Source organism: Nyctibius grandis, chromosome 5 (assembly GCF_013368605.1).
Source record: "Nyctibius grandis isolate bNycGra1 chromosome 5, bNycGra1.pri, whole genome shotgun sequence".
Classification (NCBI taxonomy): domain Eukaryota; kingdom Metazoa; phylum Chordata; class Aves; order Nyctibiiformes; family Nyctibiidae; genus Nyctibius; species Nyctibius grandis.
The window spans coordinates 76,496,322-76,521,609 of NC_090662.1; the positions used below are offsets into that span (position 1 = coordinate 76,496,322).

General features: G+C 41.4%; 1 protein-coding gene across 1 annotated transcript; it reads left to right on the forward strand.

Annotated features, from left to right (window-relative positions):
* Positions 1 to 1,137: 1,137 nt before the first annotated feature.
* Positions 1,138 to 24,970, forward strand: GALNT8 (polypeptide N-acetylgalactosaminyltransferase 8). The gene is made up of 11 exons (XM_068401792.1): positions 1,138 to 1,357; positions 3,666 to 3,954; positions 6,759 to 6,925; positions 7,989 to 8,172; positions 10,142 to 10,339; positions 14,811 to 14,925; positions 18,584 to 18,769; positions 20,390 to 20,527; positions 21,350 to 21,445; positions 22,034 to 22,201; positions 23,983 to 24,970. The coding sequence occupies exons 1-11, from the start codon at positions 1,138 to 1,140 to the stop codon at positions 24,151 to 24,153; spliced, it is 1,932 nt and encodes a 643-aa protein (XP_068257893.1). The 3' UTR covers positions 24,154 to 24,970.
* Positions 24,971 to 25,288: the final 318 nt, after the last annotated feature.

Genomic DNA, 25,288 nt, shown 5'->3' on the forward strand with positions numbered 1-25,288 from the left:
CCTGCTTTTTTGTTTCCCTCAGCAATTAACATAGTAGAGGGATCTTGGCATACATGACTGATTTGTTTTTCAGTACTCTTGGATCTTCTCTTTTCATATGAATCAGGCCAAAGCTTGATGTTTTTTAGTGAGGGAAAAAAAAAAGGATTATACACTAGTGATGTGAATTTGAAGTAATGTTTCCAGCGGTAGGTACCCGGCGTAACTATTAGGGTTTCTGTAGCAGGGGGCTGCAGGGCTGCCCTGTGGTGGAAGAGGCTATGAACTGATATACGTAAGAAAGAGCGTCAGCCCTTAAGGCAGGAGACACCCAGAGGGGCTGCTGAGGATGAGGGATGGGGCTAAAGATGCACTCTTGGAGGAGACACTCCTGAAGGAAGGGACTGTGGCCCATGGGGGACACATGCTGGGGTAGGGACAGCCCTGAGGGACCGTGGCCAGCAGAGGACCCACCCACACTGGGACAGCAATGCTGGGAAGCATGAAGAAGCTTCGTATTTTTATGGAAAGGAAAGCTCCATATGCTAGTTATTGTGAGCGCTACCTCAAATTCACATATGTGTACTAGGCATAACTGGCAGGGTTTTGGTAGTAGTGAGCTGCAGGAGTGGCCTGTGTGGGAGCGGGCCATGAAGTGTCCTATTCCAGTCACAGTTTCTTCCAGCCAGCTCAAAAACTGATGGAAAAGCCATTTTAATGTATTTTCGTGTTTTTAATGAGATTCACAAATCCCCAGCTGCTAATGAGCAGGAAACATAGAATTGGCTTGCAGTTTATTCCAACTGTCTGTGTGTGTACATGCGCTTTGTTGCATGACAGGCTTTCTGACATCTACCCCACTTCCTACAGCATCACCCCAGGTGCTCATTCAGTTCACATGACTCATTACGCAAGCCAGTGAGAGCTGCGTGCTTCCTCTGACATTGATAACTTGTACAGGTAGATATAAGTACACAAATGAAAACACCTGTAAGCTGTACCTTATCATCATCAGTTCTCTGACTCATTAGACTCTGTTAATTACTTCATATGAGCAGTCTTAGCTCTCAGTCAAATACAGGCAATTTGAAACAGTGCATTTGGAAAGAAGACTCAGTGTAGACCCAGAACCACAGACAAACTCCAACCAGCAGCATAATGCCGAGTTTCTTTAAGCTTACAGTGGCATCCTGGAAGAGACAGCATAAAGTTGCACTGTTAATCATGAACGCTGGTTTTGTGTGTTATCTTGTGCACTTAGTGCAAGATCAAAGAAAAGTAAAACTTGATTCATTGGAAGTTAATCCTCGATCTCTGAACAGAGAAAATAACATCCTTCAGAGACTGGACCATTTGGACTGGAACATTCATAACCTCTGTAAGTAAAATGCCCTGCTGCTTAACATTTTGGGGATTAGGTACGTACTTTTCCTGAAGGACAGAACAATAGCATGTTTGTTTGGGTTTCCCTGGACATTTTTGATTGATTTCCTCCCCCCCTGCTTCTTGTAATCTTGAAAAAGATTTGATAGCTTCTCTACTTACACACAAAACAATAAAGTCTTTCACAGTCATCATGGTGGTTTTTTGCATATTGGACAGTTCCTGACTCAACTTTTTTAGAAGTGTTATGCAATTTTAAGGTGATTGTACCAGCATACTAATCTCAGGCAGATATTACTCCTGTCATTATTTTGTTTGCCCTAAAAAGCTATTTTTGAGAGAAACTGGAAATGCCCCATTTTCTCAGCCTCTGCTGTGTGGGTGAGCAACAAGGGGAACTGTGACTCACTCTTTTTCCTTCATGTACCTTGAGCACAGACACTAAGGAGTTGCTGTGGGGAAAAGACTTTGATGAACTCTGCATCATCTGCTTGATTGGACTGTGTTCCCAAGCAGCATTAGCTGAAATCTGCTGGCAGGGCTATTTCTCTCTCATCCCACAACAGTGAAAGGCCAACAGCATCCCAGCAGATGTGCTTGTGTATGAGCAATCTTAATTTAGAAAGGGTCTTTTCTTTCTCACAGTGGGGTTTGTGAATTTTGACCTTGTTTTTAGGTATCTGTTGTAGGTTGGACTGTTGGAAAGTGGGAACAATAGAGCCATCTGAATAAGGGCTGAAGAATCTACCTCTCTATTTCCTTTGAATCCCTTGTTTTCCCACTTTTTTAATGTTTGAATCTCATCACTTCATGGCAGTGGCAGGAAGGCTAAAGCAGCCAGAACGCTGCTGGCTGGCATTGCTTTGACTGTCACGTTGTCCACATCTGGTCACGTTTGAGCTAGATGTGTGCTAGGTAGAACAGAAGAAGAAACTTAAAATGTCTTAACCATCCAAGCCTGAAACTAGCTATTTGAAGTGCCACTTGAGGCATCCTTGGATTGGTGAGGAATTTTCCCTGTACAGTTTGGTCAGGTTTAATATCCCCCATCCCAGAATGTCACTGTTATTGCTGAAAATGTCTTCACTGGCACCTATTTTCATGGACATCAACGGTTGGGCATAGTTTTTGTCAATTATTTTAGAGCCATTTAAAAGAAAGCTGAAGTCTTCACTTTAACGCTTTGTCATGGAATCACATAATAGTTGAGGTTGGAAGGCACCTCTGGAGATGGTCTGTTCTAATTCCCTTGCTCAAAGCATCATCAGCTACAGCAGGTTGCTCAGGACATTGTCCAGTCAGAGTTTGAATATCCCCAAGGATGGAGACTTAACAACCGATCTGGTCTACCTGTTCCAGTTTTTGGTCACTCCAGCAGTTTAAAAAAAAAAAAAACTAAAAAAAAAAAAATCTTATGTTTAAATGGAATACCCTGTATTTCAGTTTGTGCCCACTGCCTCTTGTCCTTTCACTGGAAACCAGGAGAAGTCTATTCCTCCACCTTTGTTAGTCTCTCTCGTAAGATATTTATATGCGTCAAAAAGTTCCCCCCTGCTCCCTAGCCTTCTTAGCCTTTCTTTCTCACCCTCTCCTTGTATAACAGGGTGATAGCCAATTCTATGTTTCCTGGTCATTAGCAGCTGGGGAATTGTGAATCTCATTAAAAACATGAAAATACAGCCATTTATTGTATTTACCTTCGAGAACAATATGTTCTAAACAACCTCACACAGGCTATCTGTGCCTTTTCTTTATGGCACAATATTGTGTACCTAACAAAACCTGGTGGGATTAGGGTTCACCCTGTTCAAACCTTTCAGAGCAGAAGTCAAAAGGTTTCAGTAAGCTTATTAAAGGAGATGGCGAAGGGCTCATTTACTGTATTTACCTTCAAGATAAACATGGTATCAACAACCTGTCTTAGACAAGAACCCCATTATGGATCCTTAATACATTAATGTAGCTCAAGCATAACATCATGGAAACGATTTGTGCCCAATTTAACAATTTGTACGTTGCCTCTACTCCCAGGTTTCTCCACTGATGGCCAGCACAGTGTCTCTTGCTCTGCGCTCGTGCAATTGAGAGCAGAATCTGATGCAGGGTATTGTGAAATGTGATGTTTAAAAACTGGCCTCCTGTAGGAGGGATGGTCTGATGCTACTCTCCTGTGAATATCAGTTTAGCTGTAACTTCACAGATCTCTTGACCTGCAGTGTTTTAAGGAGAATTTGGCTCAGTTATGATGATGGAGAGTGTTCTCACTTGCTGTTATAATCAACCCTTTTTTTATTTTCAATCAGCAAAATTGGTGGAAGCGTTCTGTGAAAATATAAAACAAATAGAACATGATCTGAAGCTGCAAGATAACTCCAAGACTGAAGTACGCAAAGCTGATAATGCAAAGGAAGAAAAGAAGATTGTACGCAGTTTGCTGTACCCAGACTCAGTTTTGTTCAAACGCTGGGGTGCAGATTTAAGGGAAGAGGAGCAAACTGTTGCACAGAATCTGTTCTTAAGTTATGGGTATAATGTTTATCTCAGTGATCACCTACCTCTGGATCGACCTATCAGAGACACCAGATCTCCCAGGTGCAGTATAAGCCATCTCTACATTCACAAGGAGACATGAAATTGAAGGGAAAGGGATCCACATTGCTTTGGACTAATTTAACATAATCTACTAACAGATCTCAATTTGTGCTCAGTTTAAGTTTTTTTTCTACCATTTTCTTGCAAATCTTGCTCAGACTTGTAGTACTCCAAAGCCTGTGAAAAAAGTCACAATGTAGAGAAGACACTTAGGAAAAAGAATATAATGTTAACATTATAAATGATATAGAGCTTCTAACTGCCAGTAAAAAGGAGAAAAACTAACCATAGTATTCAGAAGATATGAAACCTTCTGGTCTGTTTACATTCTATTTAAGGGCCAAAGACAGGACATCTGAAGCATGATTTCTCTTTTCTCTTACGTTGTCTTATGTAAGCCTTTTATATGCTGAGATATCCAAAGTGGTGCTTTTAACTTCCCCCGCCCTTTGGAAAACACCTAAAATATAATCAATGAAGAAGTAAACCCCTACATTGCAAAATTCTGTGCTTTTTAACAAAATACTTGTTTTTCTTAGCTATGTTGCAGACCATAAGTGGGGAATACCTACACTGCTTATTAAAAGATGATTAGGAATCAAACAGAAGAGGTGGCTGGAGCTAATTATTGGCCAGTGAGTCCCGTGAAGGGTGAGGGAAGATTCAGCACTTGAGCTGAATCCCTGGCGTTCTCATCTTTAGTATTGTTGGCATAGCCATAATGGACTGGTGACCTTATGAGGTTCCTCATAGCCTTATTTTCCCTCTCTGTTTCCCTCTCAAGTTATCAATGAGTCTGAGGATTAATTACATGAAAAATATAGTGGGGTAAACATCTAAAGGATTAAGATATAGGTAAGCAGTCCACTTCATAAGAGGAAGCTTAAGGGATTTTTCCAGGAATTAGTTGGTTCTTGAAGCCAGTATATAATATTTTTTAAGCAGATCAGTGGTACTATGGGAGCTGGCATAAGTAACCATTAAAATCCTCATTAGGAACAAGTAGCTGTTAAAAAAGCAAACCCTTTTTTTTTATGTATAGTATGATAAGATACACAATTTATTGCAAAATATAATAGTAAACTTTACAGGAATTTACTGGTGTAAACGTGGAAGAATGTCATAGATATACTGCAGACCTACACCTTTGTACCTATGATTGCTTGTACTAAATCTTATGGACCGTTCCAGAAAAGGATGTGGGCGGCAGAGTGGATTGCAAACTGGGCGTGAATTAACAATGTCACACTTGGGAAAAGGGGAGTTGTCTTACTGGCAGCCATTTGGAACATGCAAAGAGCAGGTTATGCAACTGGTTCCTCATCGTACTGCTGGATGGAGCTGGTTCCATCTAGGGCAGACAATAGTACATTGCCCTTGACTGTGGGTGTCCTCTGGGTCTTGGATCAAGCCTTAACTCTGGCACATAATGACAGTTCGCATGTGTTTCTCAGTGTCTGAAGTAGTGTGAGAGCTGTGTAGTAGCTTCCAGAGTGAGTTTCGGGGGCCTTGGGGTGCTCAGGCAGAGGGTGTGGAGGTGTTTGAGGGTGCAAAATGGTGAGCCAGTCACAGATTCTCCTGAGGCAGCCCTGAGCTGAACAATCTGCCAGTCTGCTGGGGGATCATTTTGGAGAGAACAGTCTGGAGTAGCCACCACAGAGCTGGCTGGAGCAAGTGTATGATTAGTCTGTGTTATCCCAAAGAATGTCTGCGGTGCCTGGTGCTCTTCTCCTTCACTGTCAAGATGTATTTGCAGAGACCACCTTTTGCAGATGTCCACTCAGGCTCTTGCACTAATGGGCAATAAAGCTAATGGAGAAATTCCAGCAAAAATGCGTTCCATTAGTGCACAATTGCCACAGTAGAGGTCTACTTGGAGCACAAGCCTGGCTCTCACAGAGCTGCATTATGTAGCTACAGAACTCATGCAGTCTGAGTATTGCTTTCATGAGCACGTTTCCAAAGGAAGGGAATGGTCAGCTTGAGAATCCAGCTATGCTCTCTTGTCTGCTTTAGAGGGAGTGAGTGCTTAGCACTATGAAGATGACCCCGTTCTCACCATCTGCCTGGTGGCCAGGATATTAATTAGCAGAGCTGACAAATATCCCAATGTATACTTTAAAAGAATAATTAAAAAAATCTTTTTACATTAAGCAGGAAGTCTAGAGGTATTCAAGCTAGCACAAAAGAAGTTTGTTTCAGTATTGGAAACAATTTATTCTGGGGTAGCATGGAGTTCCACAAGGCCTGGTTTGCTCTGTAAGAAGGATTTTCAAAGCTCTTTTAAGAATTTCTAAAGAGATCCCTTGTCCGAGGGAATCCTCCTCTCATGTCAGTTAAATATAGCTAGACCTACCACCTTCTTCTTCGTTGCACATACAAAGGGATTATTGTCTAATTTGCTTTTGTCTGCTGTCAAGTTTGGCTATTGTCATCTCCTTCCGTAAATGGAAAAAGCCAAATTTCACTTATGTGTCCACTGCCTTGTTGAGGTAATAATCCCTGGCTGAGTCTATTGTATTCTTTAGTTTCAGTATTTTATAAGCATTTTGAATTGAGAAACAGGAGTTGTTCTTTCTTATTGTCTTAACAGAAATTTTAACTTTACCCAAATAGCTTATATACATACATAATGCAACTTGAATGAATAATGAAACTTGGATTTGGGAATTCCTGTTTTTCACTCTTATGCTGATTTTCACTATATGTTTTAAGCCTATCGTCCTAATTCTGCCTTCTTGCAGCTGCCTCGCTCTCTGACTTTCTTTAGAAACTGTGCTAAAGTTGTTGTTCTTCTATTACAGCTGTAAAATGAAAACATATCCAAAAGACCTTCCAACACTCAGTGTTGTACTTATATTTATGAATGAAGCACTGTCAATCATCTTGCGTGCAATTACTAGTATAATTAACCGAACACCTTCTCATTTATTGAAAGAAATCATCCTGGTAGATGATTACAGTTCAAATGGTAAGTGACCCAGGGAAGGCAGAAGTCTTGCTAATTTATGCCGCTGTTGTGTTAAATGACTGTTGGTGGCCTTCTGGGTGCACACAAAGTAGACGCCTCAAAATTAGGAAGTAAACTGACTACAGGAAAAAAACACAAACACCTTAATAACCTGAAAAAATGCAGCTAATAAGGAACAGGATGATGCTCTGCCAGTATTTGAAAAGGTTAAAAATTGAAGTGGGAGAGTATTTATCATCACTGGCTCATCAGGCACAGTACCAAAGTAAGAATATGCTAAGAAAACTACCTCTGTAGGTATCTGAAATAACTCCTTGAAGAGTGGTGTCTTGGGTTGTGGAAAATACTCCTAGGGGAACTAGTGGGTGCATTGTTGCTCTTAAAATTGAGCTGAACAAAGCATTGTAAAATCGTCTGTAAGAAACAGTCATGCCACTTAAGGGTGCTATTTTTCTTCCTTGCCTGATGATATGTGTTTGATTTCTCAGTTTTCTAAGGCTTTGTAGCTGCTAGAAAAACATGTCAGTTTAGGTGGAGCAAGAGTTTAAGTGAATTTCCAAAATGATGCTAAGAGGTCCAACTTTCTATTCCTTTTCTCTGATGCAATATTTTTCTTTGGTGAAGTAGTTGGCATGCCTGCAGCTCTTATAGGAGCATTTCACATTTTCAGGGCTTGTTTATTTTCTCTTCTCCTTTCCACATGGTAGAAGGCACACACAGAAATTACTGCACTAAGACAGCTAGTTGCTTGCTGTTATGGCACACATCTAAAGTTTCTACATGCTGATGTATTTGTGTACAATTTAGAAGCCATACAATAGCAATATATGTAAATGAAATATAGGTACTTAATTCAACTCCTGGAATGGAAGCTAGTTTGAAAAATAAGCCTCTTGAATTCATGAGTACCTGAATAATTCTACTTGTTCTATTGCAAAGAACAAAACAGTTTTTGGTCTGGAACTGGGAGAATCTAGACAACCATTACCTACATGATCTTTTCCACTTCTTAATATTGATTAACTCTTTTTTTTAATCATTAAAATGCGGGGGCTGGTTTTAGATGATCTGAAAGGACCTTTGGAAACACACATCAAAAATTACAATGCAAAGCATCCTGGACTGCTAAAGATCATCAGACATCAGAAAAGACAAGGCCTAACACAAGCCCGGATTTCTGGCTGGGAGACATCAACTGCAGATGTTGTTGCAATTTTGGATGCCCATATTGAAGTGAACACGGCATGGTAAGACTATGAAGACTGGGGGGTTTCTGAGGTGGGGAGAGGGAGGTGAACATGGAGTATGTCTATGTACCTGAGTCAGACATCCCATAGATGGTTCTCCCTTCTGGCCTGCCACATGTTAATTAACAGCCACCAAGTCATTTATTTCTGAGAGAAAAGGAATATAATTGTTTGAAATAAATAGCAAAGCAGACAGGTAACAGAGTAAGCTGTTTAGTGAAGAGGAAGAGAGAAATGCCTACCTTCTCTGTATATTTATAACATTTCTAGGAAGGAAGACTTCACGCAGTGAAAAAACATAAGAATGATGCAGGTTATTTAGTTGCATGCCAGTGACTTTGGCCCTTTATAAGTATATCAGACACCCGTCATACCCAATGGCTTTAAATTGGTTTGATTCTTATTCCAACTTTGCCTAATATTTATTTACTGTTGCCTGTTGTTTTAATAGTGCATCATAGTTCTGTAGGACTCTTTTTGCAAAGAGAAACAAAACAAGTGGCTAATGATGCATATTTACATTCTGTTAAGTAATGATGTCTACAGTACTGTTTTTTGTGAAATCTCTATGTTCTCTCCTGTCTGGGTTGTTGAATTCACTGGCTGACAGTTGTCTACATTGTCTCACTTTCTGGGAGCAAAGTTCTTCTCCCAGCCCTTCTCAGGCCAAAATGGCTCTTTGAGTTCCAGATCTCTCCTTCTCTTTTGACAACACACTGCCGCTCTCTAGCTGTTAGTCTTAAAAGTAACACTGAAGTCCTTTAGTCATGGCCTTCAGTACTCATTGGGATAGGTTGGGCTGTCAAGAGTATGCAGGGAGAGATAAGGTCAGTTCTTCCAGGCCTAACAACCCCTGGATTGGGGTCCAGCAAAAAGACTCCCTCTGTCGGAGTCCAGTAGTCTCTGACCAGATTCTTTTAAATATTCCACACAAGGCGAGTTTAATGTTTTAATACTAAATTTACTTATTTGAAGATATTTGACATTACACAAGATTTTGGTTTAGAAAAGTGATACAGCAGTATACTGAAATCACAACACAAGCACAATATAGCAATTCCATACTGTGGGGTCGCAATACAAATGTGATTCATATTACCGCTCTCTGTATGCTCACTGTCAAGATGTTGGTCATCCATAGTTGCTGGGAAGGAATACATGGGTTGAAGCTAACTCAAGCACAGTGCTCTCTTCAAAGTTCATTTTCCTGGGTGTTCAGTTTTTATACTCTGTGTTGGGCTGTGCCACATATACACTTCCTCCATGTTGGTCTGGCTGTCTCAGGAAGATAATACTTTCTATTGATTATTTTAGGAAGGCCATGTACATAACCAGTTGCCCCACTCAACTGATACTGCCACTTATCTACCACAAAGGCCACCCTCTGGTCCCCTTGGTGTTGGGATAAGTTCAACTTCCTTTACAATAGCTGTGGTCACTCCCTACATTCTTCTCAGAGCTTTATGAGCACATTGTCCTTGCCTATCGTCTCTGAGCCTTCTTCCATCGTAGGGGTTTATTGGTTGGTCACACTCTTGCCCCCATACAGCAGCCGTGCCATCAAGGCACAGGGGGAAGAGGGTGAATGATCAACCTCAGGGCTTACAGCAGCTCTCAGGGCCTCCTTCCCTTCCTTTTCCTTTTCTTCTTGTCTCTTCATGAAGACTCCCTAGAGCCTGCAGGACGCAGACCCGTGTAGCAATAAACCCAGCAAGTTAAGCATGGAGCTTACGGTTAGTATGATTAGTGACAGACAAAATGCAGAAGCTGCTTAATGGAAGGAAGAATTGAGCCATGGCATTTGGCTACTAGCACTCCAAGACCAGCAAATAACTTTTTGTAGAGGCCAAAGACCGTGACTTAAATAAACTAGCTAACCCAGTTTTAGAAACAGGTGGTAAAGTTTAGTACTCTTCATTAGACTTTCACTTTTTCAAGCTGAATAGACTCTGTTTGTTAATTTTGGTAGGGCTGAACCTATTTTGTCTCGAATAAAAGAAGATCGCACTGTTATAATATCACCGGTATTTGACAACATTCGTTTTGATGACTTTGAGCTTCTCCAGTATTCAGTGGCTGCAGATGGATTTAACTGGGCACTCTGGTGCCTGTATGAACCTTTACCAGCTGAATGGTATGCTCTTAAAGATGAAACAGCTCCAGTCCGGTAAGTATGAATAGCATTTGAGTGAGACAAGATACATTATATCCAACGTAGAGCTAGCAGAGGGAACATGTTTCATAAGTGGTGGTGGGATAGATACCTATGAAGCACATTGTATCTACACAGTTGGTTTGCAAGTGTGGGTTTTTTAGCAGCCCTGAAAATCTCAGTACACCAGTTGTAGGGTTGTATTACAGAATCTGCCCTGTGCCGATCTTTCTGTCAGATTTTCAGGCAATCCCCAAGTCATCGATTTTTCTGTCTTATGTTCCTTAGCTAGGAGTGTGGTAGCAATATTTATTGACTGTACAAGATGAACTGTGGCCCCTCTCCATGCTTGCCCAACAATATGGAGTCAATCTCACAACTTTGCTGGGCAATTGCATGTCTGAGCTGTGAGGACACATGTGGATTCAAGTTGTGCAGTTCGTTCTTTGGAGATGTTGAAGTGACATATGATGACAGTGATCTTGGGCAGCCTTTTTCAACCCTTATCACTTGTGTATCACACAAAAGCAAGAAAAAGACACAAACACAATGTACACAGCTGTCATAGCTAAAGTGACCCCTTACTGCTAGGCTTAAGATCCAATATATTTGCTTCTGTTCCTGATACCTTCCTTAACTGCTCAGATGAGTTTATGTATTCAATACGAGATAGTTGCTGGTACTATGATACCAGCAGCCATCTCATGCTGAATATATAAACCCATTTGTTTCCTTGTTTACAAGAATGTCAGATGTTGTTGACTGCCCCTTAGCCATTAACAGCCATCTGTCAAACAAAATAAGCAAAAACTAACAAGAGATAAGATATAGTCATCATATTTTTCTAGTCCTATCTTATTTTATTGCGTTTACATGGCAAGGTTTTGGTAGTGGGTGAGGCTGTGGGGGTGGCTTCTGTGAGAAGACGTGAGGGGCTGCGGCCATGTTGAACACAGTCTGTTCCATCTGGGTCCAAAATGGACACGGTGCTGGCCAAAGCTGAGCCAATCAGCAATGCTAGTGGTGCCTCTGCAATAACATATTTAAGATAGGGTAAAAAATGCTGTGCAGCAGCTGTGAGAGGAGTGAGGAAGAAATATGAGAGAAACAGCCCTGCAGACACTCAGGTCAGTGAAGGAGGAGGTGGAGGAGGTGCTCTAGGTACTGGAGCAGAGATTCCCCTGAAGCCCATGGAGAAGACCATTGTGAAGCAGATTGCCCCCCATAGTGTGTGGAGGACTATGCCAGCCAGATATCCACATGGCAGTCCATGGAGGATCATGCCAGAGCAGATATCCATGGGCAGCCCAAGGAGGACCACGCTGGAGCAGATATCCACACGGCAGCCCATGGAGGACCCCCTGGTGGAGCAGATATCCACAATGCAGCCCAAGGAGGACCCCACACCAGAGCAGGTGGATAAGCCCTGAAGGAAGATGCAACCTGTGGAGAAACCATCCTGAAGCAGGCTCCTGGCAGAAGTTGCAGCTTGTGGAGAAATGCTCAGGCAGGACCATGTTTTCTGGCAAGAACTGCAGCCTACGTGGGACCCACACTGGAGCAGTCTTCTGAAGAACTGTACCCTGTGGAAAAGGACCCATTCTGGAGCAGTTCTTGAAGAACTGCATTCCATGGGAAGGACCCATGTTGGAGCAACTCATGAAGGGCTGTATCCCATGGGAGGAGTCCATGCTGGAGCAGGGGAAAAGTGTGAGAAGGAAGGAGTGACAGAGATGGAGTATTATGAACTGACTAGAACCCCCATTTTCCATCCCCATGCCCTGCTCAGGGCAGGCAGAGGAGGTAGAAGAGTCAGGAGTGAAGCTGAACCTGGAAAGAAAGGGTGATGGAAGGAAGGCGGTTCAGTTTTGGTTTTGTCTCTCTAACAATCCTCCTTTATTTTTAATTGGCAATGAATTAAATCAGTATTCCCCAAATTGACCCCATTTTGCTGGTGATGGTAACTGGTGAGCAACCTTCCTATCCTTGTCTCGTCTTATGAGCTCTTTCATCTTATTATCTTCCCCAGTCTTGCTGAGAAGGGGGAATGAGAGAGCGTCTTCATGGGCACCTGGTGGCAGCCAGCCAAGGTTAACGCACCATACTTATTTATATAAGGGGCTGTAAAATTTAATGTGTAGATCCTGAGGAGAAAAGGCACCATGAAAACATTTGAAACTAATGTACTGTGTTTGTTAGATGAGATGGCAGATTTCTTCATTCATATACTCTTACACCTAGTAGCCAAGCATTGGAGATAAGGCTTCACGGATACCTAGATAAAGAACTGTGGGTGAAATTAGCAGTTGTATGTGTTAAAAACATTATATAGTGAGCATTAATGGTTTGGGCAAGAGAATGGAATGAAAGCAAGCCAAATGTAGGCTAAAGAATGTTTCATGGGGGAGTGTCCACAATTCTTAGACCAGAGAAGATAGAAGTGGGTTTGGTCATAGAGAATGGGAATATCAAAAGAGCACCAAATCCCCTTTCAGTTCCCTTTCCCCCACCTCTAGGGTGGATTCATCTACAGTGGACTTGGTCTAGCCAGGCAATCATCTTACCTCTCTTTCAAAACCTCAATTGACAGTGATTCCACTATCCCCTTTGGCAACAAGCTTTATTGTTTAAGTTTCTTGTTGTTCTTTGCTAAGTCGTGGGCAACGGGAGAGGTGCCTGAGGACTGGAGGAAAGCGAATGTCACTCCAGTCTTCAAAAAGGGCAGGAAGGAGGACCCGGGTAACTATAGACCGGTCAGCCTCACCTCCATCCCCGGAAAGGTGATGGAGCAACTTGTTCTTGGTGCTGTCTCTAGGCACATCAAGGATAGGGGGATCATTAGGGGCACTCAGCATGGCTTCACCAAGGGGAAGTCTTGCTCAACCAACTTGATAGCCTTTTATGAGGATGTTACCCGGTGGATAGATGACGGTAAAGCTGTGGATGTGGTCTATCTCGATTTCAGTAAAGCGTTTGACACAGTCTCCCACAGCATGCTCGCAGCTAAACTGGGGAAGTGTGGTCTGGATGATCGGGTAGTGAGGTGGATTGTGAACTGGCTGAAGGAAAGAAGCCAGAGAGTAGTGGTCAGCGGGACAGAGTCCAGTTGGAGGTCTGTGTCTAGCGGAGTCCCTCAAGGGTCGGTTCTGGGACCAGTTCTATTCAATATATTCATTAATGACTTGGAGGAGGGATTAGAGTGTGCTGTCAGCAAGTTCGCTGATGACACAAAACTGGGAGGAGTGGCTGATGTGCCGGAAGGCTGCGCAGCCATTCAGAGAGACCTGGACAGGCTGGAGAGTTGGGCGGGGAGAAATTTAATGAAATATAACAAGGGCAAGTGTAGAGTCCTGCATCTGGGCAAGAACAACCCCATGTACCAGTACAAGTTGGGGACAGACCTGTTGGAGACCAGCGTAGGGGAAAGGGACCTGGGGGTCCTAGTGGACAACAGGATGACCATGAGCCAGCAGTGTGCCCTTGTGGCCAAGAAGGCCAATGGCATCCTGGGGTGTATTAGAAGGGGTGTGGTTAGCAGGTCAAGAGAGGTTCTCCTCCCCCTCTACTCTGCCCTGGTGAGGCCGCATCTGGAGTATTGTGTCCAGTTCTGGGCCCCTCAGTTCAAGAAGGACAGGGAACTGCTAGAGAGAGTCCAGCGCAGAGCCACGAAGATGATTAAGGGGGTGGAACATCTCCCTTATGAGGAGAGGCTGAGGGAGCTGGGTCTGTTTAGCTTAGAGAAGAGGAGACTGAGGGGTGACCTCATTAATGTTTATAAATATGGAAAGGGCAAGTGTCATGAGGATGGAGCCAGGCTCTTCTCAGTGACATCCCTTGACAGGACAACGGGCAATGGGTGCAAGCTGGAACACAGGAGGTTCCACTTAAATTTGAGGAAAAACTTCTTTACGGTGAGGGTGACCGAACACTGGAACAGGCTGCCCAGAGAGGTTGTGGAGTCTCCTTCTCTGGAGACATTCAAAACCCGCCTGGACGCGTTCCTGTGTGATATGGTCTAGGCAATCCTGCTCCGGCAGGGGGATTGGACTAGATGATCTTTCGAGGTCCCTTCCAATCCCTAACATTCTGTGATTCTGTGATTCTGTGATTCTGTGATTCTGTGATTCTGTGATTCCTTAATGTTAGATAAAATTTCATAATGTCCAACGTAATTCTTCCTTGCTACAGTTTAATCTGATTTCTTTCTTCTTGTTTTAAATATGTGAAAATTGTTGTTACATCTCCTCTCAAAATAGATCTAATTCTTTAAAAAATACTAGATCATGCTTTTTAGACCATTGATCAAGTTTATTTGCTGTCTTCTGGGTTTTTTAATGTTGATCCACATGTTGTTCTGAATTAAATCTGTTACTCTCTGTTGGGTACAACCAGAAACTTTCTGGAATTTCAAGATGAGATTGATGGCTAATTGACTTTATTTCTATCATTGTTGCTTCCTTCTAATTTTACTTGTTTGGTTCTTCAGGAGCCCATCTATAATGGGGATTCTTGCTGCAGATAGGAAATTTCTGGGTGAGATTGGTGTACTGGATGGTGGAATGCACATATATGGAGGAGAAAATGTGGAACTTGGTCTGAGGGTAAGCCTATTTTTTCATCTTTTTCTGAAAGACAGTGAAAATCAGTATGCAAATTTTTTTTGGAAAGCATTCAGGCTGCTGGTTATTGTCAAAAGCATGGCTTAATATTTCAGAACAATTCTGTTTTATTTTGGGTACCAAAGGGAAGTGATAGATTTCCAAAAGTGTTTAAGGTACATCAGCAGGCTTCTGTTGATACTTCTTAAGGATTTTGACTCCTGACACAAAAATCTAGTTCAGTGAGGAAATAATGAATCTCAGAAGGTGCGGTTCTCTGCAGAAAATTAAGCTATATGTCTCTTGGCTCAGCAGAAGAATAAGATAAGATCAAATTAAATGAAGTTATGTATTGGGGAAAAAGAAAAAAAGAACAAAATGAGAAAGAGGTCTGTCTGCCCTAGAAAGTAAGGTGTTCTTCAACTTTGGATGTCTTCAAATCAAGAATGGAGGCCTTTTTTTCTTTGCCAGAATAGTTTTATCTGGAGTTTCTTTAGTTATTAGGGAACATGTGAGAGCACTAAAAATTCTATTGATGAGTATTTTTTAAAAGTAATGGTGGTTGGAGATACTCTAAAAGACCTGAGAAGAAAAAAAACAAACATGCACTTATCTCTATAAGAGAAAGGACAGTATCATAGAATCATGGTTTGGGTTGGAAGGGACCTTAAAGATCATCTAGTTCCAACCCCCCTGCCATGGGCAGGGACACCTTTCCACTAGACCAAGTTGCTTAAAGCCTCATCCAGCCTGGCCTTAAACACTGCCAGGGAGGGGGCATCCACAACTTCTCTGGGCAAACTGGTCCAGTGTATCACCACCCTCACAATAAAGAATTTCTTCCTAATATCTAATCTAAATCTACCCTCTTTCAGTTTAAAACCATTCCCCCTCGTCCTACATGCCCTTGTAAAAAGTCCCTCTCCCCCTTTCCTGTAGGCCCCCTTCAGGTACTGGAAGGCTGCTATAAGGTCTCCCCGGAGCCTTCTCTTCTCCAGGCTGGAGAGCCCCAACTCTCTCAGCCTGTCTTCATAGGAGAGGTGCTCCAGCCCTCTGATCATCTTTGTGGCCCTCCTCTGGACTCATTCCAACAGCTCCATGTCCTTCTTATGTTGGGGGCCCCAGAGCTGGATGCAGTACTCCAGGTGGGGTCTCACGAGAGCGGAGTAGAGGGGCAGAGTTACCTCCCTTGACCTGCTGGCTGCGCTGCTTTTGATGCAGCCCAGAATACAGTTGGCTTTCTGGGCTGCAAGCACACATTGCCGGCTCATGTTGAGCTTCTTGTCAACCGTCACCCCCAAGTCCTTCTCCTCAGGGCTGCTCTCAATCCATTCTCTGCCCAGCCTGTATTTGTGCTTGGGATTGCCCCAACCCACATGCAGGACCTTTCAGTAGGACATGAGAATTACAAACCCGTTAGCAAGACTTAAATGTCTAGGAAGAAAGGGTTTGATTATACTCTTTCTCTGTAAATATGAAAACTAGGGGGCTTTGAAAGAAGTCAGTAGCCAGTTTCAAAATGAAACATGAGGAGGAGGTACTTCATTCTTTCAGTAGCAGTCCAGACCAACAGACCAGGAGCAGAGCTCCTTCCAAAGGGTATTGTGGGTTTTAAAAACTTGCAGTCATTTGTGGGGAGACTGAACAGTTATGGAAGAAAAACCTTCTCAGAGTTAGTAAACAAAAGCGAATCACAGGAATATGCAGAAAGTCCACTGACCTGAAAATAACTGGGGGCTGAGAGGGGTAACATATGTATTTGTCTTGTTCTTAACCTTCCCCAGGAATAAGTTTTCAGTCACTGTGGGAGACAGAATACTAGGATAGATGGATCGTTGGTCCAGTATGGGCATTTTCTCCTGTTCTTACAGCTTTTTCTTATCTGTTCTGGTATCTATTAGTAAGCACATAAAAGATAATACAGACAATATACATTCGTCTGGACAAACCATGTCAAACAAGTCTAGATTTTTTCTTCTGTAACAGGATAGCATGCTTTGTGCAAAGAACAGTAGCAGTAATTAGGAGAAACATGAGGCATAAACAGCTACAGAGGTGTAAGTTGGGGAACATCCAGCTAGAAAATAAGTGTGAGTAACAGACTTTGTGTGAGTCAACATGGCCATGCAGCTGGATGGGAAAGGATGGCATTGATCCTTCTCTTCTACTGCTAAGTTCTGATCTAGAGTTGTGTTTTGAGTTCTGGAACCATACATCAGGAAATATGTGGAGCAGTTGAATAATCCAAAGGAAAGGAAAGAGAACAAATGGAGTTCCAGTAATATGTGACATTATAGCAGAAATAAATAGGCCTAAATGAGGGTTTTTTGATTTGTAGAAAAGACGATCAAGTGGAAATATAGAAACAGTCTTCCAAATATGCTAAATGCTATGTTAAACAAAGCCCCTGTGTGTGAGGCACCATACTGAGTTATGTGGACGTACTAACTTGAGTTGATACTGTATTGGAGATGTTCACACATTTCTCCATTACTCGTGGTGGACATGGCCAAATACCCCATGCTTCAGATTCTATCTGTGAGACTGAAATGTCACGTGTCATTACTTTACATCTTATGAGGCAGGTTGTAAATTAATATTTCAGTTCTGTTGCTTGAAAAGCATTTACACTTTATTGCCCTGCACCATTCACGGTGGTAGCAATGTTTGTCTACTCTGTAGTCATTTACACAAATGCTGGATGTGAAAACAATGGAGAATTGGTTCAGTTAAAACACAAGGCTGCTCTGCAAATTAACTGTAAAAATAGCTTTAAAGATCTCTGTTTATTTCCATCCTGAGGGTTTCTTGTGTCAAATATGCTTGGTTAACATGCAAGCAGCCTCTCGGGTTCTTCTTTAGCCAGCTGCCAGTACTGGAAAACATAATGTGAACACGTGAAGGAAGTCTATAGCATATAATGGAGCGACGTGTGATGATCCCTGAACTAGGACAATAAATCTGCATTGTGCAGTGCTACGTGGACTTGCCAGCTTGAGTTCAGTTCTGCATAGCTGCTCACCTTTTGAAGAGCTTTCACACTTAGACTGGTTCATGTATAGTCAGGTTGAGTGTGTTCTGGACCTTTGGTACTTTTGAAGCATTGGTTGTGGCCTGCTTAGGTATCTCTTTGAATTCCGTGTAGATATTTTCCAGGAATCCACTGGATTTTTTCTTTCTCTTGAATTCATCCTGGTGTGTAAAGTTTTGCAGGACCAGTTTTGCTCTTTGCATGTCCCAGGCAATGTCACTTCTGAAGGATTCAGGCCCATAACCACCACAGCATTTAGTAGTCTAGCTCCTAGTGAGATCTGTTGGAGGTATGTACCAGATTGCCTTAGTGCATCTATGCCAGTTAATCTGAGTGCCTTGTCACAGAAAACTGGTGAGTAGTTTTCTTAATGGTAATGGCAAAGAATAAGAAGAAAGAACATACCTTCACTCTCCTGGACCTGTGGTAGGGCTACACACAGTAGAAATGAAAGGTATTGAAAAATTCTTTTCATTCACTCAAGACAGGAAATAGAGCTTTGAATGCTGCGGGCCTGCAGTTCATCTGGTGATGGAGTAGGGGGAACAGAAGTGGGAGCCCTTTAACAAAAAGTGCAAAGACTTTGAATAAATAGGCAACTTTACCTCAAACTCTTTCTTCTTCACCTAGGCCTGGCAGTGTGGAGGTAAAGTAGAAGTGCTGCCCTGTTCAAGAATCGCTCATTTGGAAAGAGCTCACAAGCCTTACTTGCCGGACTTCAGCGTCGCAGTGAGACGCAACGCCTTGCGAGTAGCCGAAGTGTGGATGGATGACTACAAGTACATGGTCTACTTTGCATGGAATCTTCCAATTGAGGTGGCAGTGTTTCTCTGTGTTTCAAATTGGAATCCAAAGTCTAAAAGTGTTCAAATAAGAGCATGTGGTCACACAAAAAGAGGCATAGTGTGATTATAAGAGTCACTGTGAAAAAAAAGAAAAATATTGATATGTTAATAATCATTGATATGGATGGCATCCAAGAGCCATGATCATAGACGTGTTCCTCTTAGGCTCAGACCAAGAGCAGATGCCTAGCTTAAAGAATATAAAATTAAATTGTTTAACATGTGTTTTAAGTTTTATAGGGAAACCAGGAAATATTTTGCCTGGAATATTAATACTTTTGCATGAAAAAACATGTCTCTAGTGATCTGGGTGTCCCTGAATATCTTTTAAATAAGCAAAATCGAACTTTAAATAGAGAATTCAATTACTCATCATCACATACCCAATGACTTAACAATTAAGTGAGCTCTCCTCTTTGCAGCCCAAAGTTCTGCTTTTGTTTTCCTGGAAGAAAAAGGGGAAAGTTTTGTAGCATCCTTGGAAGGTTGAAAAATGTTAATACCAGGAAAATAAGAACTTTCCTTTAGTAACAATAATAGTAATAATAACATAAGTCCTTTAAATTACAGGGTTTTTTCTCCTTTTGATTAAATTCAGTACTTCTGAATATGGTTTTAACTTTTCTCCAGCACAAACTGTTGAACATACTGGAAAAGTGTCAAGACCAAGTCTTTTGAGTATTGATAACTTCAGTTAATTAAAAAAACTGTGTGAATTTTCCCAGCCTGAACTTCAGTGGATTTATGAATCTTTAACAAAGGAAGAATAGCCTCCCATGTCGTTGTGTTTTCTTGAATCGATATTAAAGAAACAAATTAAAATATATAGTGATATAGCATGAATAAATACTTCAGAAGAATCCACTTTCCTTCCCAATTAACTAACTTTTACTGTAAATATCTGGAATTTTTTATCTGAAAATGCTAGTCATCAAAAACTAAGCTGTTCATAGGAACACAAGTATCAGTTTTAGCACTGAATGAAACTTGAGTAAAACTTTTTCATCTTTAATGACCCATTTTCTCTGGGATGTACAAGTCTATTTGAAATTCCTAACCTAACTTATTCAGGTCACAGACTGCATTTTACAGAAATGCCTAAAGACATGGTGTAAGGTCCTGTTGGACTGATTTCTGGCAAACTTTCCTGCTGGAGCTGTTCCACTTTGGATAAGAAGTTACGTAGTCTTGGAAACAATAGTTTGAATCTTGATTGCTCCCGTATGAGATGAGCATCACAGTCAACAGACTATTGATCAAACTAAGGCTGTTAACAAGCTCTATCTTATTTTTCACTTTGAGCTAGATTTTGTTTGTCAGTATGAAAACTACTTCCTAGACATATCTAACTTCGATATTCCTTATATTTATGAAGTCACAACACATTAGTTTTTCAGTAATTTATTGGCGCCTCTAGGCAAACATGTTCTGAAATTCTGAAGTTCAAAAAATGTACAGGGATTTGTTTTTAAATGAACTTCTAAACGTATTTTATATGTTATGAATAGACAATATGGAGAAATAAGTTTGTATTTTCCCTAGTTTCTCAGACCACCTTAATGTTCTGAAATTAAATATGTTGTTCTTCCAGAATCCTGGAATAGACTTCGGAGATGTGTCTTCCAGAAAAGAGCTAAGGAAAAAACTGAACTGTAAAGGCTTTGACTGGTACATAAAAAACATTTACCCTGATTTAATATTTCTTCCCAACATTGTTGGCTATGGAACAGTAAGTATTGAGTCTGTTTATATGAAATATGGAACAACTAATTAGCTCTACTGTTACGAAGAATTGTTGCAAACAGTTTTGCTGATTATGATATATTTTTCTAGAAACTTTAAAGAGACTTTCACATGTCTTTCTAGACACTGAAACTTTCTAAAGTCTTTTTCATATTAGTTCTCAGACTAGAATTTCTAAACTGTGGTTATTGTGTATGTACTGATGGGAGCACAACAGTAGTTTGGGAATGTGCTTAACGTGCATTTTTTTACTGCACAAAAGACTCATCTATTGACCAACAAGAATGGATCATTATCTTCTTGTAAGAGCCTCAATTTTTCAATGGAATATATGGATTTTTTTCTGCAGATATTAGCAGGATAATTTGGAAAGCATGCAGACATGAATCAAGATAGCATGTAATACATTGTAAGTCAGGCCACTGTTTGTGAAAGAGAGAACTAATCATCCAGGCTACACTTGCTTCTTAATATACGTAGTCATTTTCTAGACCCAAGCTTGCATACCTTGCTGGAGCTGGGCAGTGGTACTCAGCTGTTTGGATGTCTGGTGACTTCTGACATGGCACGATGTCAATGAGTCTTTGAAGGACCTTAGATTTGCTTTTGATTTTTGCTGTGATGAATCGTTTCTACAAAGGTAATCTGAGATTTCTTTTCTAAACCTGTATTGTGACTTCCACTTCAGGATTCGATGCAGAGCTCTGAATAAACTAGCCTTGCTCTCAGGACAGTTTCTGCAATTAGCAGTGAGGAGTTGAAAACAGGATTGCTGTTCTTCATGATAAATTTCCTGGTTTATTCGCAGATGAAAAACACATTGAAAGAAGACATCTGTATTGATCAAGGCCGTGTCCCTGGAAACACACCAATTGTGTATCCCTGTCATGCATACTCTCCACAGGTAATGCAAGCAAATGATCAGATCTTCACATATGAGCTGTTGCTAACTGTTCCTTTCAAGCCTCCACAGGGCCATGAAATAGGCACTTCAAAACTATTATCTCTGTGCTATCTAAAGGGGAGTATTAATCTTTATTTCATTAAATTCTGCTCCCCGATGCAACTGGCAGCATAGGAGGTTCCTGTGGAGATCTAAGTGGATTAAACTAAGGCTTTTGTTTTAGCCTTGCCAAAAACTTATGAAACCTCATGTGGATACTGATTGATCTTGTTGATTAACAGAAGATCAGTGGGACGAATGGGAAAGAGGTGGAGCTCTTCCTCAGACCTCACTCCTTCTCCTTTCAGTAGGAGGATAAGCTAAGGGTTACCATTCAGTTGTAAGCATCTTGCTTTTTTTCACTGGAAAGCAGAAAGATGTTGTATAGGGTCAAATTCATCCTGGTTTAATTACTGAGAGATCAGTGAATGCTGGTGCTGTACAGCTGGTACCTCTCAATATCAGTTTTGGAACTGTCTACTATCATCTGCTGATGAGATCTCACAGCACATCTTAATTCACTGACAGTGGTGTCACCTTCCCTTTTAGCACATCTTTTATCACAGCACTGGAGAAATGTATGTAGGAGGTTTACGTGCCCGACGGAATGCAGTTGATAGATGCCTAACAGACCCTGGGAATGGGGACCTGCCAGTTTTAGAACAATGTGACACAGCTGTGAATAAAGGCCTGAATTTGCACTGGGATTTTAAGCAGGTAAGTGGATTTCTATAACCCCCCATTTCAATAAAGCTCTCCAATTATAATGAATCGTTAGACACTTTCCTTGCAAAGCAGTTTGCTCCTGAATAATGTTGCCTCAATTTCAAGACTTGCAGGTGCCACTGCAAGAGCTATGGTGAAGCTGATTGAGTCTTCAGGGGTGTGTGATGTTAAAATCAAGGGGATGGTCACACAACTGAAGCTGACCGAGTTCCAGAATTTAACCAGTTCTCACTTGTTGTCTGAACCGTAGCCACTTTTTTGTCCTCCAGCTGTCGGTCAGTCTTGGTGGCATCAGCTGGTTTAAGTCTTTTACTTAACGGTTTAAGTCTTTCAGTTTTCAGCTGGGCCAACTAAAAATACTCACTTGCTCAGTTATCACAGTTCAGCTGATGGGCAGGGAATGTGCAAGCCCAGGTGCCTCTGTTGCTTTTCATGGTCTGACTATACATTGTGAACTCTCTCCACTGTCCACCATCTGTCTTCCCAGCCTCCTCATGGGACCTGTTGGTCTTAGGGAAAGAGTGGGCTGATGCCTTGTCCTGCTCACTCTCTGGTACCATCTTCTTTACCAGCGTCTGAGCATGGAAATCCTTGTTGGAGATCAGGCTAGGTGCATCCTTTCAGAGTTCAGGTTATGGCTGGTGATTAGAGCCTTCACGCCATGTTCACTTGTCTCCATTTGTGCAGGATTTATGCCAGCTGATGCTAACATGCTTAAGATCCCAAGTGATGCTTTCATATTCTGTATTCAGTGCCTCTGAATACAGAATATGATAATATTAGCTTAGACAGATACTGCCACGCTGCTGGGGCAGGATAAACAGACAGCAATGATAATGATGGAGGGAGAAGTGGGAAAGGAAGCCATGCAGCTTCTCCCCTCTTAGGCAGTTCAAACCTTATTAGCTTTATGTAATTAATAATTAATGAATTTTACATGTAATATATGGGCCTGCTTACTGTATCCCTCTCAGTGAAAAACTAAGCAGGAGACAAATCTTGTGAGAGAGTGGTAGAGAATAGAGGAGTTGAACTGGTGAAAGACAAAGGTTTCAGTGATGTGTACCAAATAATATAAACCTGCATGATCTTCAGAAATTCCGCCAACATGGGCTTTCCTTTATCTTTAATCTGGTCTGTAACCACAAAACTTAGAAAAAGTTGTGCAGGTATGTTTCTGGAAGATTTAGACCCACCTTAAATGTAAACCTTCAGTTCCTTGTGTGCATCGAGCATTATCATAGTGAAACAACTGGCTGCCTGAAGGAGCTGGTTAAGATCCTGTTTGTTCTGGAGCCCAACCCCTTATGAAAATCCTTATTTCCAGTGTGATGATTTGACTTAATCACACTCCACCCCATTCACAATAGTTGGTACTGAAATATTGACTTAGAGATAAGAGTTGAATATTCTTTTACCTGTTATTAGCTCTCTTCTTTCAAAACAGGATGCAGTACTAAAATTCACTAAAATGACTTTTTTGAACTGTAAAATCACCCCCAAACATCCCACAAAAACCAAACACCACTCCACTCTCCCTCAACTCCAACAAAACAGACACAAAATAAACCTCTAAATATATTTTATTATGCCTTGGAGAATTCTATAAGCTGTCATGCGTCATTAGCCTGAGGAAAATGCAACTTTTCTTTCAAGTCTGTGACCTACTAGTGTTTCTCAGACACATTTATAGAGGCCAAGTGAATTGCTTCCTGACTGAGCACTAAATTTATAAGCCCTCAGCTTCTCTCTTATTTCCTTTTCTTTTGTAGGGATCAGCCATAATCAACAGGAGCACTAAAAGATGTCTTGAAATCACAGCAGACGATCCAGTTTCATACAGACTTGTAATGCGGACCTGCACAGGACAAAGGTGGAATATCCAACACACGGTTAAGGACTGGGGAAAGACAAAAGACCTGGAACAGAAGACACAGAACTGAAAGCAATGATTTCAAGAGTTTGTTTACACAGGACTTTACAATGTAGTAGTTATTACAGGAGCTATGAGCTACTCACACAAAGGTGCAAGTTCATCTCATCATAATCTTGGGGCATCACCTCCCTGAGTTTCCTCAATTAGGAGAGGGATTGTCTTTGCTCTCTTTTATTATCACTGAAGATAATAAGAGTTATGTCTAAGAGTGTTTCAACCCACCTGAGTTCCTTAGGTTGTCCTTTGAAAGTGCCTATTTCTGCTTGTTAATTAAAGACTGGTGTAAGATCTCTAACTTTCTAACTTTGGCATTCTGGTTAGATATGAAAATTCAGAAGAAGCGGAAGTGGGTCTGACTTCCTCTTGTACACAGTGTATCTCAGGCTGAACTGGACCATTTTTCTTGTCTTGTGTCATATAGATAACGCAAAACTTCTTGTCAAGATGTGCTCATGCTAGTGGGTAAAATTAAATACATCCTTGTTCTTCTGTCCCTATAAATTGCCTAGACATAATTCAGTTTCTCAGTGAAGTTTATTAGATTCAGCAGTGTGCCACGCTGTTTTATATTTACCTCTGTGAAGTTGGTTTGTGCTAGCCAGCTAACAGCGTGGATAAAGTCCCCTTGGAGACAAGGGGATTCAGCTCGGTCGTTTCCACAGACTAGCACAAGGCCAATGCAATAGCATATGTCAGTTGAAGAAACTGAGTAAAATACAGCATGATTTGGTAATGAGAGGCAACTTCCAGGTAGACACAATATTGAGTCCTTATAGAAACGGGGTTAGGTGACCCTGCCTGTTCTACTTCTTAGAATAACCACTCCTAGGACGTATGCTTATTTGTTAAAGGGAACTCCTGTAAAATAAACTCATTGAAACTACATAGAGTTTCAGCCTGAAGTAATTTTATTATCAAAAGGCTGCCAAGCATTTTATCTGAATAGAAAGTGTATTCGGGGTTTGTTTGAATATTTGTTTGAATATAATCGAATATGATTTGTTTTTTTCCTTTCTAATTTCTCTGTAAACTTGATGTGAACAATCTGGCCCTGATATTCAGGATTGGAGTTGGACAAGCTGCTCTTATAGGATAGTCTTTGGTCCTTAGGGTCTGTGTTTTTCTGTTCTGAAAACTGATTC